The 18,455-nt window shown below is 38.8% G+C and overlaps 1 protein-coding gene across 4 annotated transcripts in view; it reads left to right on the top strand.

Moving 5' to 3' along the window:
- EPHA7 (EPH receptor A7) overlaps window positions 1–18,455 on the top strand; it is a 215,052-nt gene that overhangs the window by 148,669 nt on the left and 47,928 nt on the right. For all 4 annotated transcript variants that reach the window (XM_075597475.1, XM_075597473.1, XM_075597474.1 and 1 more), the window contains exons 6-9: window positions 6,266–6,390; window positions 12,348–12,516; window positions 14,148–14,256; window positions 14,740–14,795. In XM_075597475.1, the coding sequence (XP_075453590.1) occupies window positions 6,266–6,390; window positions 12,348–12,516; window positions 14,148–14,256; window positions 14,740–14,795 (459 nt within the window). The remainder of the gene's footprint in view (window positions 1–6,265; window positions 6,391–12,347; window positions 12,517–14,147; window positions 14,257–14,739; window positions 14,796–18,455) is intronic.

Raw genomic sequence — 18,455 nt, 5'->3', positions numbered from 1 at the left:
TGTTTGTATTTTGCTATGAATTAAATATTTACTGGGTTTTGAGCTATACTCTGAGTGCCTTCCGTATATGAGGTTTTTGGTCCCGTCTTTTGGAGACCATTCTTCTTTGTGAGTGAAATCATTTCACTGTAACTCTTCACAGATTGCCTCAGTAATCTTATGCACCAAGATGAACATTAATCAGGTACCTGTACTGTACTTATTCCAAAAGTAAAATTGAGTGTTCAGTATTAATATTCAAGATTTTCCATCATCTTTTTAATAAAAGGAATACACATTTTTTTGGCCACTGCACAAAACATGCTTGTAGTGCCGTGATTTCCAACCGGAGGGTGGGGGGGAGCTGTGACAACTCTCCCGGCTGTCCCACACCCGGCGACGCGGCGGAACCCCCACATAGCAACTTTTGTGTGTGTGTGTGTGTGTGTAAGTGAGAGGGGGAGAGTGTGTGTGTATATAGAAGAGAGAGGGAGTGTAAGGGAGAAAGTGTGGGGGAGAGGGAGCGTAAGGGAGAGAGTGTGTGAGGTGGGAGAGATACGAGACATGGGTGAGGAGGGGCGAGGGTTGGGGTTCCCCAGAATTTCGCAACCGAATTCTGGTGTTCCCTAACAAAAAAAAAAGGTTGAAAACCACTGTTGTGGTGGATAATAACGGTTTTCGTGCAAGGTTGAATATGTTCCTTCTATTTTATCATTAGCATAATAATAGTATTGCATTTTAATTGGTTAATTTAAAGGAAAAGGAAATAAGCTTGCTTAGAATCAACTGAAGTTTTACAATTGTCTGCAGGATTTACAATGGTTTTAAATTTGGAACAGCTAAAGACTGATCTCATTTTCTTCTTTGTCCAAGCCTGCAAGGGTTTTTAATTACCTAAAACATAAGAACAAAGTGATACACTGATAATTCAATAAGTTAACTGGTGACTCTGTGCTTGACAGCTGTTTGCCTGTACAGTAGACATCCATTTTGTATTGAGTTTCATGCTTGGAGATGGTCATCCTATACACAAATGTTGTGCTAATAGCAACATTGATTCCAGAATATGACCATGCAGCAAGCTTAAGCCTATAGGGAACCATGTTAAAAATGGTTTTTGAAGCAAAAAGTGGCACTGTGTGCTCATTTGCATGTCATTCCCCAGAATCCCTTGCTGCAGTGGAAGTGCTGTGTGCTGGGTGATAATGGTGAAAGGTGGGGTTGCAGACCTGCCTAAGACATGCAGATGAGCATACAGTTGTATTTACATTTGCATATTTGCTTTGCTGTGGAGGGTTTTTGTCACTTTTTTTACTCACCATAACTTAACTCAGTACAATATATATATATATATATAAAAAAACTGTGATGTAAATAGATTGGTCTTAAACACTGTGACATAATAAAATGCTGGTTTAGGAGTGAATGCATACTATTATACCATGCAATTACTTAATTTTGCTAGTTATCGGTTTTCAGTATCACGTTCTCCTAATCAACCATTTTCAACTGTTCAGACATATCTATATTAAGACTGTAAACACACATATATATGTGTGTGTGTGTGTGTGTGCGCGCGTGTGTGTGTGCGCGCGCGCGTGTGTGTGTGTGTGTGTGTGTGTGTGTGTGTGTGTGTGTGTGTGTGTGTGTGTGTGTGTGTGTGTGTGTGTGTGTGTGTGTGTGTGTGTGTGTGTGTTTAAGACCAATCTATTCACATCAGTTTTTTATTTGAATGTTAAATACATTTTGTTTAAACATTCATTTTTTTTCTATTTGCCTTCAGTTTATAATTAAATTTAGTACTAGTATTAATGTCTGTGTAGTAACAAGCATTCATTCTCTTTTATATATAATTGCATATCCATGCAACAACTGAGATAATCATTACATTTTGCTATAATATATTCAGTAATATGCAGTAACTATGTAGAAAGAGACGTAAAAATAAGATGCCGGTGTCCATAGTGACTGCTGCATACATTCAAGAAATTTTATTGAACACCTGCAGTCCAAATAATACCCCAACACATGCTCATTTAATTCACAGTGAAGTTTCTTGCCAATGCAGCCTTTAACAGAAAAGATGAGCTAAAATGCACAGCACAAAGTGACAAATGAGCCTTTTTTCCCCTTGAATTTTATAGAACCCAGCTGCCTTACACTGCAACTTTCTGTGTCCTTAAAGATTCACTCTCATGTAGCACCTGGCCATTTAACAGTTTTCCAACCATTTTAATTGTCGTGTCAAAGTTTAATATATTTTTTTTCCTTGCTGTGCAAAGACACATATTGCTTTTGTTAGAGATTGCTGGAGACCCGAACCTCACTGAGGAAGTAATGCATGAGCAATTTCAGTTATAGCGCTAAGATGAATGTGAAGCAGTTTTTTTCTCTAAATATTAGAATTGTTATGGATTTACACAAGTATTTTTCTTCCGTAGAAAACGACTACATTTCACCACAAGTGTGTGGTAAGCGTTTAAAAAAAGGAAAACTAATAGCAATTAGAAAAAAATAAATGGACTTGCTAAGAGGGACCTTTACATTTGAGCAGTACATCCATTAGGTATCTCTCTGCAGTCCACCTCTCACATAGGGGAATTGTACACGCAGATACAATAGTTTAATAAAGCTTGGAATCACCTTTTTCTAATAAACCAGATTCACTGTAGGTTGTGATACCTTTTAAGGACCAACATGAGAGTTCTTTTGAAATAAAATGGTTTTGTTCAAAGCTTTTGAAACCTCACCATTTTCTTCTTCAAGCGTTCTCTGTTACAACCTACAATTTTTACAGGACCAATACTTAGTACATTTAACTATTACGTTTAAAAAAAATAGATTATTAAATGACGTGTTAACAAAAAAATTACTTTTACCGTAGAGAGTAAATTATAATAACACAATACACTATTCTCCTCTTATTATTATTTCCAATAGTTATATACCTCTGCCAAGATACATTACACTATTTATAGAACAATTGACCTCTGTAAAGTAATTTTAGCACCTGAGGTAAAAATGAAGGTAAAGCGACTGATGAAATAACACACCAACAGCTTGCATTGGCTCTCAAAGAAGATGTACAGCAGTAAGCAAAGAAGCCCCAATGCACATACAATATGACAGGCTATTTAGTTCATCACTATGTTTTTTCTGTGTTTCTTCTTCTCATAAACATGGGTCATTTAATTCAATCCTTTGGCCAAAGCATTTGAAGCCCCAACCACGTCAAGGTATGACCCCTCAGCAAGCCCTACACAACCTATTGCATACTTCGTCTTCTGTATTTCTTCCACTGCACCGAGAGAAGAGGAAATAAAACAATAATATAGCCAACAACATGGGATGCGTGTCATATATACGGTGCCTAAGGGGTTAAAATGTGCAATGTGTGAGCTCAGGGCAGTAAAACTGGTTAAATAACAGAAGTGCCCTAATAAATGTAGCGAACAAAATCTAAAAAAATAAAGTGCAAGGAAAAAATCTATACTTCCCACGCTTATTGCTACAGCAAAGGTCATCATCACCTTTATTCTGGGGGAAGAAATCTCTCAATAGACTACAACATCCACATGTATTCTTGGACCTACTGATTTAATAGAAGCGAGGTGGTTGAGCTTAACAGAGGATGGGCCACAAACCTCCCACATAATTTACAATTAGACATACACAATATTAGTGAGCTCAAAACCCAGACCCACAATATTATATATGTATATATTAAATCCAATCAGATGTCACACTTTTAAGGTCAGTAGGTTCACAACAAGGATATAGCAGGTCTCTTTGTGGTTAACAACTTGAAACTAGAATTTAGGATGAAAGATGCGGGATCATGTTTATCGTGGACTTGTCTATCAAAAAAAAACATATTGAGTGGCAGTACTTCATCAAAAGTAGAGATGGGTTACTGACAGGCGTTACTGACAGGAGATACTGACAGGAATTTGGTTTTGAAACGGTTTGAAAGTTTGCAAAGTTCAATCAAACTTGTTATCCAAAATGTACTGCAACAACACTGATGTGGTATATACGTGTGTCCATCTAGTCATAGGGCTGTGTAGCAATTTTATTTTTAAACTTTTGTTTAACTTTTAATTACAAATTTTGCTATTTTGTAAACTCAGTAATTTTGAGGAAGTTCAAAAGTGTCAAACGAACCATTTTTTAAGTGAATTCGAACTTTGGGGGAAAATGTGCCTATCTCTAATCAAAAGTGTTTCACTTATCGACCTATTTTATTTTGGTGTACGTACAAACAAAAGGAAAAATGTTGAACTAACGACTCTTTTGGAAACGATTTGTAATTCCCACCTACTGTATATGAGCTTCGGTGAAACTGCATATTACTGCTTGAAGACCTGTTTCTTCCATGAGACTACAGGAGGACGACATTTTAAATTAAACATGCATGGCTTGTCTGTTTCATATGACCTGGAGTCAAGTGGTGTCCCTGGGTAAATGCATTGATTTTTTTTCACTCAATTACCAGAGATGAGCAATAGTAGAATCACTGGAAAATAAGGTCACTAAAGAAACAAGAAAAGATAAGATGAGATAAAATCCAAGGGGTGCAAATTGCAAGCCATATTAGTTGGCATCAGTTATTTTGAAATGATTTGCAATCTGCTTAAAGGCATTTTAATATAGGAGGACATGTGCCTGAACAATTTGAACCCATTTTTTTGGGCAATACTTATATTGAAGAATGATTCATAAATACCTTACTAAAATGCAGACAGTGTAGTGTTTCTGCTCATTTAGACAGACAAGACGACTAGTTAATCATCCCAGAGCAAGTTAGAGTAAATTAGTTTTTTTCATTCCACAGTCTCATTTACTGAAATGTGTGCGATTGACATATTCCAGCAATCCACTCAATCTATACCAGTTTCTTAAATTTGTCCATCTGCAATCTTATTTCGAACACATTACTTTGTTAAATAACTATTTATGTTAAATAATCTGAGTATGTTTGTTAATCTCAGTGAATCGTTTACGATTAAGCACTGGAAATTAGCAGCATAACATTATCTTCTCAATTCTGTTATTTTGAAAGGTTTATTGCCCAGTGTTCTGCAGAGCATTTTACAGGGAAAGAAGCAGGTAACAAAAGAACTTCATTTTATGGTCAGTTTCTTTTATGTCCAAAAAGATTTTCCTTTCACCTCTTAGCATGTATGTATAATGATGGAACCTACCATGGTCCACCATTCTCTGCTTTATTTTCTGAGTACAACTGGTCCTCAATGTCTGACGTTTTACTTTTCGACGAATGACATATCCAACGCTTTATAATAGATACCAAAGGACAGTATTTTGACACCCAATACACCTTATCACAGGGGTGCACAACTCCAGTTCTCCAGCCCCCCCCAACAGGTCAAGATTTAAGGATATCCCAGCTTCAGCACAGATGGCTCAATCAGTGGTTCAGTTGATGACTGAGCCTCTGATTGAGCCACCTGTGCTGAAGCAGGGACTGATTGAGTCACCTGTGCTGAAGCTGGAATATCCTGAAAGCCTGACCTGTTTGGGAGGCATGAAGACTGGAGTTGAGCACCCCTGCCTTATCCGACGCTCAGACACTCCTATCCAACTCTTTATAATACATGCCAAAGGGCAGAAAATAGAGTTTGCTTTACGACGATTCACTATCCAATGCTATTTTCAAGAATGCATTGTGTCGGATAACCGAGGACCGCTTGTATTTAGACATCTAAGTATGTGCTACAAAGTAAGCAGATTTACTGTACATGGAATTCATTAATATTTCTAAAAGGTTGCAACAATATGCATTGTATTATCTCTTCTAATTATACTGCATAGATTTGGCCAATAGTACAAACATGTTGTGTATTAAATTGACCCATTCCTTTATAATTGGTATACATAAAAAAAAAATCAGATTGATGTTTTTGTACTTTGAGGTTTAATAAATATTTGGTCTGCCAATTCATCACAAGAGATTAATTTGAAAGCCTAGTGTTTTTGGCTTAATTAGAATTCATTTGCTTAATTGTCAACTAATCCCATCAATTCCTGTTTTGCACTAACTTCAACAATGCTATCTTCTGCTGTTTGCACTTTAATTTACATTTCGATTATAGTTTATGAGCAGTAATAAAACCTCATTTGAATATTCATTAGTTTCTGAATTGTTCTGTATGAAAAGGTGTTTTATTTTAGCTTAATGAAAGTCACACTGCAAGAGACTGATGACTTTTGGTACTTTTAAGACATCAAAAAAATTCTTATTGTTTGTTATCACATCTTGTCTCAGCTCCCTCACAAGTCAGTGGAGTAATGAAGGAGAGAGTGTTACAGCGCAGTGTCAATCTATCCTGGCAGGAACCTGAACATCCCAATGGAGTCATCACAGAATATGAAATCAAGTATTATGAGAAAGTAAGTGCTATTACTGTACCATATGAAACTGATAATAATGTTCAATTTACAATCTAAGCTTAAAGGCAAAAATAAAACTATAACAACTATAAATGCGATTTTATTTTTTGTGTCAAAAATAGTTTACATTCTTGGTACTTTTTCCCCCACATGTCGCATGCTACACACCAGTGCCAATTAACCTCAGGAAATGCCAGGTTTAGGTGATATACAAGAAATACTATATATTTACTGTACTGTATCTACTCTAAGTGCATTCTAGTGTTTATTAATTTCACGGTTGTTCCTACTATCTGGTGTGGCTGATTTCCTTGAGGGTTGATAAACATTGGTCTGTATTATGATACTTCTTGATCTGTCATTCAAAATTACCTAATTATGTTTGGTTTGAGCAGCATTTCATATCTGTACTCAGACTCACAGCTAACAAGGAATTTTTTTATTTTTTTTAAATAGAAAATACACCAGTCTTTAGTGTTTGGGAACCATAGTTAAATCCTTTTAACCTTGGGCAAACCTCTGTTTATGTTAGTGATTGCTTAAGCTCCATCTAAATTATTGTTGTGGTTCTGTTATAAATATATAATTTTATTATTAATATACATCTGTTTGGTGGCCTAAAAACTCACTACTTCGAGGAAGCTTAACTAACATGTTCCTGATTCAGACTTTTCATCTTTCCTTAAGTACAGTACAACACTTATTATGAAAGTCACTACAAACAAACCCATCACTGAAAATAGCCAAACAACTCATTCCGTGACAATAAATTAGAACTGCGAACTAAAATGTTTAACTCTTCTCAAAATATATGACTATGAGGAAAGTGTGTAAGTAAGTAAAAAATTATATTGGATTGATTAACCTTATAAGAGGTTTTCAGCATAGCAAAAAATAGTAATGGACAAAAACACTTTATATTCCCAAACTAACCAGATCGAGTACAACTCTGAAGCAGCAGTTACTGAAATAACAAATGATCCAAAAGTGCCATTTGCCACTATTTTATCACAAATAATTCATCCATTGTTCAATAATATTTTCCAATTAGATGATGGTATTCCTTCGGCAGTGTTACCATGTGCCAGCACTCAGAATCAATGTTTGATACAATATAATCTGTAATCTGATAGCCGAGAAGGAATTCCCACAGACACTCAACTACATTAACTAAAAAACATATATAGCCTGGCCTTCAGCAGCTATTGCTAATTCTGGGCCTTTCCTCTGTCAGTCCTGTTAGAACAGGCAGTGGAAAGGTTAATTCCTTCAGTTAGCCTGTTTGCATTTCAGCTCTGAGTATGTAGCAATATTGAGGGGCAGGCCTAAGCAACCTTTGAGCATGTTAATCCAAAAGGTGGATATGGGTTGGAACACCCCCTGATGTGTGTGAGCCAATCGGTATCCAGCTTTGAGTTGTAATGATTCAAAGCTAGAGACACTCCCTGAGGATATTCAAATTGAGACATGTTTCCTAAAATAAGTTATCAGTTAGGATGAGGAGTGAGTCTGAGAGGAGATATTGAGTAGAGCTGACAGGGAATCGTTCTCTCCCTCTTACCCCACCTGTGTAAGGAGGGAGGGGAGTTATGCTGCCATGAGCAGAATGGCAGAGAAGAAAGAGCAGGCCTATGCTGTGATGCTGTACTATGCTGTGTATGCTGCTCTGCCAATAAAGAACCACAGAAAGAAGCTGCTGTGTGTGTATCACTGTTCCTGGTGTGAGAAGGTGAGAGTGTCAGTGGGGGTCCCTCCTCTGGAGACCCCAGAGGATCCCTACTGGCTGGAGGCACTGCACCACCCAGAGAGAACAAGAGCAAGGTAACCTGTCCCACACCACCTCCTGTCGCTGTCCTGGTTCTCCCCACAACACCGCGGAGCCCTCAGCCCTCCTGTTTGCCAGCAGGTCACAGCACCAAGACCGTGTACAGTAACCAGAAGGAGTGTACCCCACCCAATCTCATGTCGGGTGGGGGATAAGAGGGTAGCATATACATGACACATGTGACACAATAATGTCACAAAAGCAAAGTAAACTATCTATTGACTGCTCTGTAAGTGTCTAATGATTATTCAGACTCTGGTGCGTTGTAGGCCCTACTACAATGTTTTTTTTTTATATGTACAAAACTACCTCGGAAATGACATTTTATGGATAGATTTTATTTTTTTGTCAATATGTTAAGGATGTTCTGAACAGCAACACAAGGTGCCTTCAATAAGATTAAGTGACAGAAGTATTCTCACCCAGTGACTTTCAAATGCCAAGACAAAGCAAAATGCAGCTTGTTAGCATCTCACACAGAGCTGACAAACCTTTAATAAAATTGCAGAGCACACAGTTTAGCAAATGCTCTCCATTTAGAAAAATGCTGGAAATCTAGAATCACTAACCAAGATTGTAACTCTATCTATAGTGTACTACTTATAATTATTTGTATGTCAATTAGAAGCTCATATACCGGTATATGGGGTAGAACCTCAAAAGATCGTAAAAAATGTTTGTGTTACGCTATCGCCATTTTATGCATCGATATCTGTAAAGCATAGCCTCAAAAGGGATTTCTGTTACGATACTCTTGCGTTAGCACCAAAAATATTGCATCGATACATTTTAATTAATGTTTTGCTTACTCATATGTAAATCATATTGTAATAAGCAGTTTATCTAAAAACGCAGGTCCTGAGATCGGAGAACATCCGTTCATGTTTACGCATTGTAATAACGCAATGATATTTAGGACCTTCCAAAAGCTGGCGTTACTCACATCCAGACCGTGATTATCATTTAGTTATTTCAGGGAATTGCCTAAAAGCAATATACAGAGTATATGACTTAACCCTTTCATTCCAAACAGTTACATGTATCATGCAAAGGATCATGCCTGAAACACATCATAAACTGTAGTATGGTTTTTACTGATTAAAGTGATATGTTTGTGTGATCCAATATGGTATATAATGTAATAATGACTATATTCAGAATGGGTGTACAATAATGTATATCCATACATAGCTCAACAATATCATTAATATTCAATTGTTATTAATGTACAATTAAAATAAATTAAGAATGGACACTACATGAATAATGGAGAAATTAAGAAGTGTAAAAATTTTAATTTTGTCAATATTATAGTTAGATATGCATTAGCTTTTGGTAATACATCTTTATCGCATGCATTAATAAAGCATGTTAATAATGTGCGTTAAAGTTTGACCAATGCGCATGTGCAGTGTATTGGACATGAAACATGAAAATCCCTGAGACATGAAAATCCCTGTTAATAGCACTAATACTTTTGCGAAGGACATTATTTTTGTCTCATTAGCTTTGAGGAAATCCATTAAAATGAAGAAAGACAACGTCCGTCCCCAATTTCGTCAATGATCGTCATTGGCACAAAAATCAATACCTTCTGTGAATCTACCCCAAAGTGTGTGTGTGTGTATATATGTATATATATGTATATATATATATATATATATATATATATATATATATATATATATATATATACCATAAACCCTGTCACTTATTTTACTCACCATAACTTAACTCAGTATTGTGGTATAGCCTATCCCATAGCCTCTTATGCATATCCAGTTAAAATCAACCCCACACTGATGAGACCCATCAAGGTCGAAACAGCTGTCTGTGGGTGGTTTTCTGGGTATGCACCTTAACCCTGGCTGTTCTCAAAGCTGTGACCATGCAGCAAGCTTAAGCCTATAGGGAACCATGTTAAAAATGGTTTTTGAGGCAAAAAGTGACACTGTGTGCTCATTTGCATGTCATTTCCCAGAATCCCTTGCTGCAGTGGAAGGGCTGTATGCTGGGTGATAATGGGGAAAGGCGGGGTTGCAGACCTGCCTAAGACATGCAGATGAGCATACAGTTGTATTTGCATATATATATATATATATATATATATATATACACATATATATACATATACACACACACACATTTAGTTGTGTAATACTTATTGATAGCTTAAAAAAAAACAAGTTTTGTTATAGTTATTGATGTCATGTGTGTGTGTGTGTGTGTGTGTGTGTGTGTGTGTGTGTGTGTGTGTGTGTGTGTGTGTGTGTGTTAGGGTGACCAGTTTTCCTGAGATTGTCCCTGTTTTTGGGATTGTGTCCCGACGACTTTGAAAAAAGTACAAAAATGTCCAGTTTTTTTAAATTGTATTTGTTTTGCAGTTGGCGCATGCGTGAAGGGCCTCTGCCGATCGTGGATACGCCATCAAGAGCCGATCGTGGACTGCATGGCTGGCAAAAGCTGATAGCTGATCCCGCACATTTGTTATCGGCTCTTGCCGGCCGTGCATACGTGGTCGCCTCTGGTCGTTCGCACATGCGCAACATTTGTCCTGTTTTTTCACGGGGAAAATATTGTCACGCTAATATATGTACATGAGAGGTCCAAATAGCCACACACCCTTGTACCTAATGCCTTAATGCCTTAAAATGAGAGCTCTGTGCACGGCGATAGGGATCATTAGGAAATAATATATGAACATATAATATATGTAACACGAAGCGCTGGACTCAGGAAAGTAATTAAATAGTGTTTATTGTTCCATACAACACATAATAACCCAATGTTTTGGCCTTGTTCAGGGGTAACATAACAACTAAGGGCAACACAACAAATACCCCTCAGTGGTGCCAAATCAGACACAAGGGGGTGGGGAGTGTATGCTGCATGGTAATGTGAAGAGACACCATATGAAAATAACAATAGAAAATGACAACAAAATGAAAACACAAACAAGAGTATTTGGCAGGAAACTATTAATAAGAAAAAATAAATAATAAGAAAACAAAATCACAATTAATCAATTAATTATATCATATTAATGCTCCGGTTTGTGGTTTAATTTTTGTCGTCATTTTTTATTGTAGTGTATTATGATGACTTCAGTGTTCGTATTGTGTGTTCGTAGTGTGTGTTCGTTCGTAGTGTGTGTGTGTGTTCGTTCGTAGTGTGTGTGTGTGTGTGTTCGTTCGTAGTGTGTGTGTGTTAGTTCGTAGTGTGTGTTAGTTCGTAGTGTGTGTGTGTGTTCGTTCGTTGTGTGTGTGTGTGTGTGTTCGTTCATAGTGTGTGTGTGTGTGTGTGTGTGTTTGTTCGTAGTGTGTGTGTTCCTTCGGTGTGTGTGTGTGTTCGTTCGGTGTGTTCGTTCGGTGTGTTCGTGTTTGTTCATGTGTGTGTGTCATACATTTTAAGTTATTGTGGGTGAAAAAGGCGACAGAAAACCTCCACCGTTAGCATATAGCCAAAAAAGAATATCACTTGTGAGCACATTCACGTGTCTTAGATGTCTTAGACAGGTCTGCAACCCTGCCTTTCAACCATTATCACCTTGCATACAGTGCTCCCACTGCCTCAAGGGATTCTTTATTGGCTATATGCTAACGTTGGAGGTTTTCTGTCGCCTTTTTCACCCACCCTAACTTAAAATGTATATGGTAAACCTACCCAGCCTAGAAATATTTCAAAGCAAGTATAAACCAACCTCACACTGATGATACCCATCAAGGTTGAAACATGCCTGTGAGAGGTCTGTACTTGCTTTGCTAGTCCCATGCTGTGTTTAAAAGCTGTGTGAACGGCAATGCATCAGCTTAAATGGGCTCCATGTGAATGGATATTCCAGGCAAAAGGTGACACATTGTGTGCTCATTTGCATGTCATTTCCCAGATTCCCTTGCTGCAGTGGGAGCACTGTATGCGAGGTGATAATGGTTGAAAGGCAGGGTTGCAGACCTGTCTAAGACTTGTGAATGTGCTCACAAGTGATATTCTTTATTGGCTGTATATGTACATATACATATACATACACCACATATACCTTACATTACATTATAACATTATCTGTCAGAAGAGCCTGCAACACACTATTGCATTACCTCCCCCACTTTAATTGAGTACTTGTAATTACCTATAGGATCAAAGAGAGCGCACATACTCCACATTGAAAACAAAGGCTACTTCTGCTTCAATCAACAATCTTAGACCTGGGACAGTGTACGTCTTTCAAATTCGTGCTTTTACTGCTGCTGGCTATGGAATGTATAGTCCAAGGCTTGATGTCACCACCCTTGAAGAAGCTACAGGTAGCATCTTTTATGTTATAAATATAGCAAGTTTACTTGTTGTACATAACAAATGTTGTAAATGCAGGTTTGCGTGCCTAAAATCTGAGTCGTCCACCCCCCCCTCCAAACTCCCTAACACAATAGTTCTGAGTCAAATAAAACGTGGCTTATCTATGGAACCAAAAACCTAGTTTCTGCATCAGATTTGGTTTCCCCTCTCCCACCCCTTGGAAAATGACCCCATACCGGTCCCTATCTCCAATGTAACTATAAGGTTATCTGCAGTTAACTGCAGATCCGGAGAATGCCTCACTCCTGCTGAGCCTGTCTCCTCTGAAGGCACCACATCAGGTGGTGGAGGAGGAGGCCAGTTCAGCAGGAGTGAGGAAGCCTGAGATGTACAGCTGCACCACAGGAGGTAGGAACCACCTGCCCCCCACCATGTTACTCTTTCCCCCGCCTCATGTCATCTCACTCTGTCCCTTCCCTGTCACTCTCTCTCCCCATGTCACCAACTTTCTCACTCCTCAGGATAAGCACAAAAGATATATATTTTCTTTAAAAAGGCCGGAAAAAAATAAACATAGTTCTTCCAAGCACAATTTCTACATTTTACCTTTTAAATAATGTTGCAGTAATTATAAACACATGTTAAACAGAGTTTGATACTTTACATTAATCTTAGGCATAATCAATTAATGTCAGCTCTAACATGGCCTTTTTATTTGTCAGATTAAAGTTGGAAAATAAATGACAATACAGAAAAGATACATAACATTATTATGTGTATCAAGTCATTACCCCTTGACTCATTACAGTGAATGTAAATTGGGTGAATTCAAAGTAGCATTGGTGGTTATTAATTAAACTGTAATAGTGCTGATCAGAGCACTATCACACTTAAACACCCAATTAAAGCCAATAAGTTTTTTTTGTGTTTGTTTTTTTGCGATTCTGTGCCAATCAGCACTATCACAGTCCAATGAATACACTCACTAAGGCGAAGTAATACAGTATATATTCTAAATTACTCTTCTAATGTATTTTTCACAATAAACCTGAATTATTAGTTTAACCACATTCAGGTCTTTTTAGCAGTCACATATTTTTACTGCCCCAGTGAAATAGTGAAACGATGGCCAAGGTAGCAGCTGCCTGCAGTATAAAAACATTATACAGTATTGTGTATGTGAAAAGTATCAAAATAAAACCCCTGTCTGTTCTCCTACTCGGTCTCGCCCCCCCTTACCTCCAATGAAGCATCAAATAACGCTGCGGGGTCGTGACATCATGTGACGTGACCCGCAGCGTCATTTAATGTCTTCATGGTAACGCGCGTCATTTGACGCTGCGTTGCCATGGAGACACGTGGACTGAAGCCGTTAAGTACATTTACAGGGACCTCGCTCTCTCAGCGCGGGGCCTCTGTAACCGCCACGCCCCCCCCCCATAAAGTTTCGCGCCCCCCAGTTTGCACACCGCTGATTTAAACCTTACACAAAACATCAGCACACTTTTGCACTTTTTTAGAACATTATGTTTATTAAGAATGCAGAAGTTGTTACTTCGGTAGTATGATTTTCAAGCATTTGTTATGTTTAAGTTGCAGTGGCTAATTTTTTAATATGCATAACTTTTTCACTATGTAGCCACTGCTGTCTCCAGTGAACAAAATCCTGTTATTATCATAGCTGTGGTTGCAGTAGCCGGCACCATTATTTTGGTCTTCATGGTCTTTGGCTTCATCATCGGAAGAAGGTATAGTAATTGTATGCGCTGACTCAATTTCTAAACAGTTCATTCAGTAAAATATTTATGCACTTTCTGAAAATACGGTGTCATGGGAAAGATATCCTGTATCAAATAGCCTCCAGGATCTAGTGGTGACTATTTTATTGTGACATTATTACATTTACATCAGCATGGGCAAAGAGAGTAACGGAAACTGTTTCAGGCTTTGAGTTTAGTACTTGAGTAGGGTTTTATACTGTAGTTGTGTAGATATGTTTTGGCAGACAATAGAAAAATATAAAATATTAAAAATAATAAAAATGAAGATATATATTACAAGTTATTACTAATCAAAGTCGGCAACTGAAAATCAAAACTTAAATAGTCTCTGTTACATCATTTTTTTCTCGTTAAGTATATCTTCAGACACCTACTGTATTTAAAAATAAGCTGGCCCCGGACTGGCAGGTGTCTTTCTGAGTAACTAAATCCTTTTTTTTTTTTTTACAGGCATTGTGGCTATAGCAAAGCTGATCAGGAAGGGGATGAAGAACTTTACTTCCATTGTAAGTGTTTTGCTTTCTGTGTTTGAAAGAAATATCCTTTACAAATCTTTTCACTGCATCAATTGACCTTCTTGCAGCAAGAGTGTTCACTATCACATTGTAAAACATAGCTAATCACAGATGAAGCTGATTGTATTTATGCCATTTATGTTTTCCATAACAAGCAGTAAATATTGGTGACAGTTTCTTCACACTATGTTTGCTTTAATAAGTGTGTCGCACCATCGTAAGGACCTCCCATGAGATTTTGTCATTTATGGTCCATTGGTCAAGTGGCTGTGATCTTTGCCTCTGGCTAACTATCAGAATCTCTTGCCAATCATTTTAATGACAACAATCCATTTTAACAAGTCGGAAAGAGGTGATATTCCTGCCAGTTTGTAGCATAATGATAAGAAAGCTGTGCACAACAACAAATGTACATCTCTGAGTATCACTACATACATTATCATGTGCATTAAAAAAAAAATGCCAATCTATTTACATTCCTTTTTGATCTTGTAACATACAGAATATAAAGAATATAAATGAGCAAAGCGAGTTATGGTTGGCCCAATTTGTAATTTCGGTTCCAATGGAGATTACTTTTTTGACTTTCTGTTCAGAAATATCCTGGGAAGATGAAGACATTTATACATAAGAACACAGACAATATCTGCGAGCATCAATCTTCTAAGACAAAATGAGGACATGGAAATTAAATGTAGAACACACTTCATTTTTATTTACGACACAAATTAGAAAGAGCCAATACAGTAGGCCATGTGTTCATTTCTTAACAGAAGAAACCTCCAATTACTAGTTTGCCCTTTTGGCTGTAGTTGCTAGTTGACAGGCATGGTCTGACGATACATGTGGGTTAATTGAGGGTATTTGATCAATCTTTAAAATGGTAATTTTCATTAGGACATTTTATTTTCTGTGGAGGGAACAAAATATTGTAGAAAAGTGTGGTTAGTGAGCTTTGCATGTACAGATCCTATTCAGCACTAGAGTTTAAGCACATTCTTCCATTCCAAGCCTTTCTATTATACACCATGGTTGTGTGAGTCTCTCTTCTCGTTTACATCAGTGGTGTTTTTTCTACAGTGCTGCAGTCAATGCAGGCGCAATATTTGTAGGATTTAGTATATACAGTTATAGCACCACTGTAGGGTATAGTTTCTTTAAAAATCTTATGAGATAATGATTATTAAAAGAATCACATTTCTAAACAAGGTATTCGTAGGAAAGAGCTGCATTTAATTTTTTGCTGAACTAGTTTGTCAGCATGCATTGAAGGAGAGGTTTGTGATTAATTTCATCTGACTGCATCAGCAACAACAGAACACATTGGTCACCAGCTATTCACTGTTGCTTGTGCTTTAATTGTCCCTTTGTATAAAGCAAGTTTTCCTGAGTATGAATGCCAGTTTGTTGAATTTCTCCAAGAAATGCATTAAACTTGGAGTAGTGAAGTCTATAGATTGTCTTCATTTTTTCCGACATTGCTTCATATTTCATGGAGTCAAGCATTAAAAAAAATTGCTATGTTTACTAAGGCAATTCCAATTTACATTTTGTTTCTTTCTATGGTTTCCTACCAACAATGCCTTCAGATCCAACACTTTTTCATGTTGGTATGCTAGAGTAGCTCTATCCTGTCAAAATGTTTTATGACAGCTTGAATAAAGAACCATCACAGGCCCGTTTGAGATGCACGAGGTTACTTCGTATCCAGGCCGCTTATCATAAAAAACGAGAGTATGGCTCATTCTCCATCTGCTTGCCTGAAAGCGCAGTGTAGGAGGTTAACCTATTGTTTCCTTCCTCTCCATTCTTGTATTTCAGCTAAGTGACAGATAAGTGATTAGTATCCAAATAACCAATAGAATGAGTGATTCAATTATGTAGATTAAAACTAATCTTGTATTAATTGCATGCATTTTATTCAAACTATTCATAGTCTTTATAAACATTTAAGATTTATTTTAGAGAGAATTTAGAAATGCGGCTCTCTTTAGTAATCATGAATGCATTCAGTAATCTTTATTTAGCAATCCTAGTTTATTTTTGGCAATTCCAGTCCCCCAGGAAAGCTGTTAAAAAAAAAAAAGACAGGATACTGGTACCGTTCAGTATGCCTTTTATAATAAACAATCCTACAGTAAACAATAAAATGTCAACTAGTCCGTGGAGAGATGCCATGCTAATTCTTTCTTACATAGATGCAGCCATAGATACCAATCACTTATCAAGTGACACTCCAGTTTATTTGTTTACAAAGTCGCTTGGGGAAACCATTGTAACCAAATTCAGTTGTTTCAATAAAAAATGGGGGGAAAAATCAGAGATGATAACATTATTTTTTCTCTTTGCTGACTGCAATCTGTGTTTGCATTTAGAACGCCTTCTATTTGCATAAAGAGGAAATAGCTGGCCTAGGATATAGGATGTTGATTTATTCAGCAAATGCCCATAATGTTCAAAAGGATAACACATTGTGGGGTCTATATACACAGAAAAGTTGTATTTTTATTTATTTATTTGTACTTATTTTGTGGCTGCAACACACCATTTTCTGCTACTTGCTGTACTATATATATACAGCTAAACCCCGTTATAACGCGGGTCTCGGGGTCCACCCCGAGACCACCGCGTTACTAACGGGGTCGCGAGAAAAAAAAATGGCCGCCGCGCTTTAGCGCATATTCATCCCGCGGGACAGGAGATGGGAGCGGGCATGTCCCTCCGCTCCCCGCTTCCCCCTGTCACCGCGGGACAGGCCGCGGGGCAGGAGATGGGAGCGGGGATGTCTCTCCTGTCCCCGCTTCCCCCTGTCACCTCGGGACAGGCCGCGGGGCAGGAGATGGGAGCGGGGATGTCTCTCCTGTCCCCGCTTCCCCCTGTCACCTCGGGACAGGCCGCGGGGCAGGAGATGGGAGCGGGGATGTCCCTCCTGTCCCCGCTTCCCCCTGTCACCTCGGGACAGGCCGCGGGGCAGGAGATGGGAGCGGGGATGTCCCTCCTGTCCCCGCTTCCCCCTGTCACCTCGGGACAGGCCGCGGGGCAGGAGATGGGAGCGGGGATGTCTCTCCTGTCCCCGCTTCCCCCTGTCACCTCGGGACAGGCCGCGGGGCAGGAGATGGGAGCGGGGATGTCCCTCCTGTCCCCGCTTCCCCCTGTCACCTCGGGACAGGCCGCGGGGCAGGAGATGGGAGCGGGGATGTCTCTCCTGTCCCCGCTTCCCCCTGTCACCTCGGGACAGGCCGCGGGGCAGGAGATGGGAGTGGGGATGTCCCCTCAGGTCGCCGCTTACCTCAGAACCATGCTGCCTGCATGGAGGTTGTAGCGGGGGGTTTCTTCTCCCCACCGCTGTCCCCGGTGCTCCCGCTGCCTGCGCGGGAGGAGGGGGGGGAGCGGGTGGTGGTGCTGGTCGCGGCCCGTCTGTGTAGAGTGAGAGAGTGTGTGTGTATGTATATATGGGAGAGAAAGTGTGTGTGTGTATATGGGTGTGTGAGTGTGGGTAAGTGTCTGAGTGTGTGTGTAAGTGTGTGTGAGTGTGTGTGAGTGTCTGTGAGTGTGTAAGTGTGTGTGAGTGTGTGTGAGTGTCTGTGAGTGTCTGTGAGTGTCTGTGAGTGTCTGTGAGTGTCTAAGTGTGTGTGAGTGTGTGTGAGTGTC

This window comes from Ascaphus truei, chromosome 4 (assembly GCF_040206685.1).
Source record: "Ascaphus truei isolate aAscTru1 chromosome 4, aAscTru1.hap1, whole genome shotgun sequence".
NCBI classification, from domain to species: Eukaryota; Metazoa; Chordata; class Amphibia; order Anura; family Ascaphidae; genus Ascaphus; species Ascaphus truei.
Note: the sequence above shows the minus strand (reverse complement) of the source record. Positions and strands in the feature narration are given on the sequence as shown.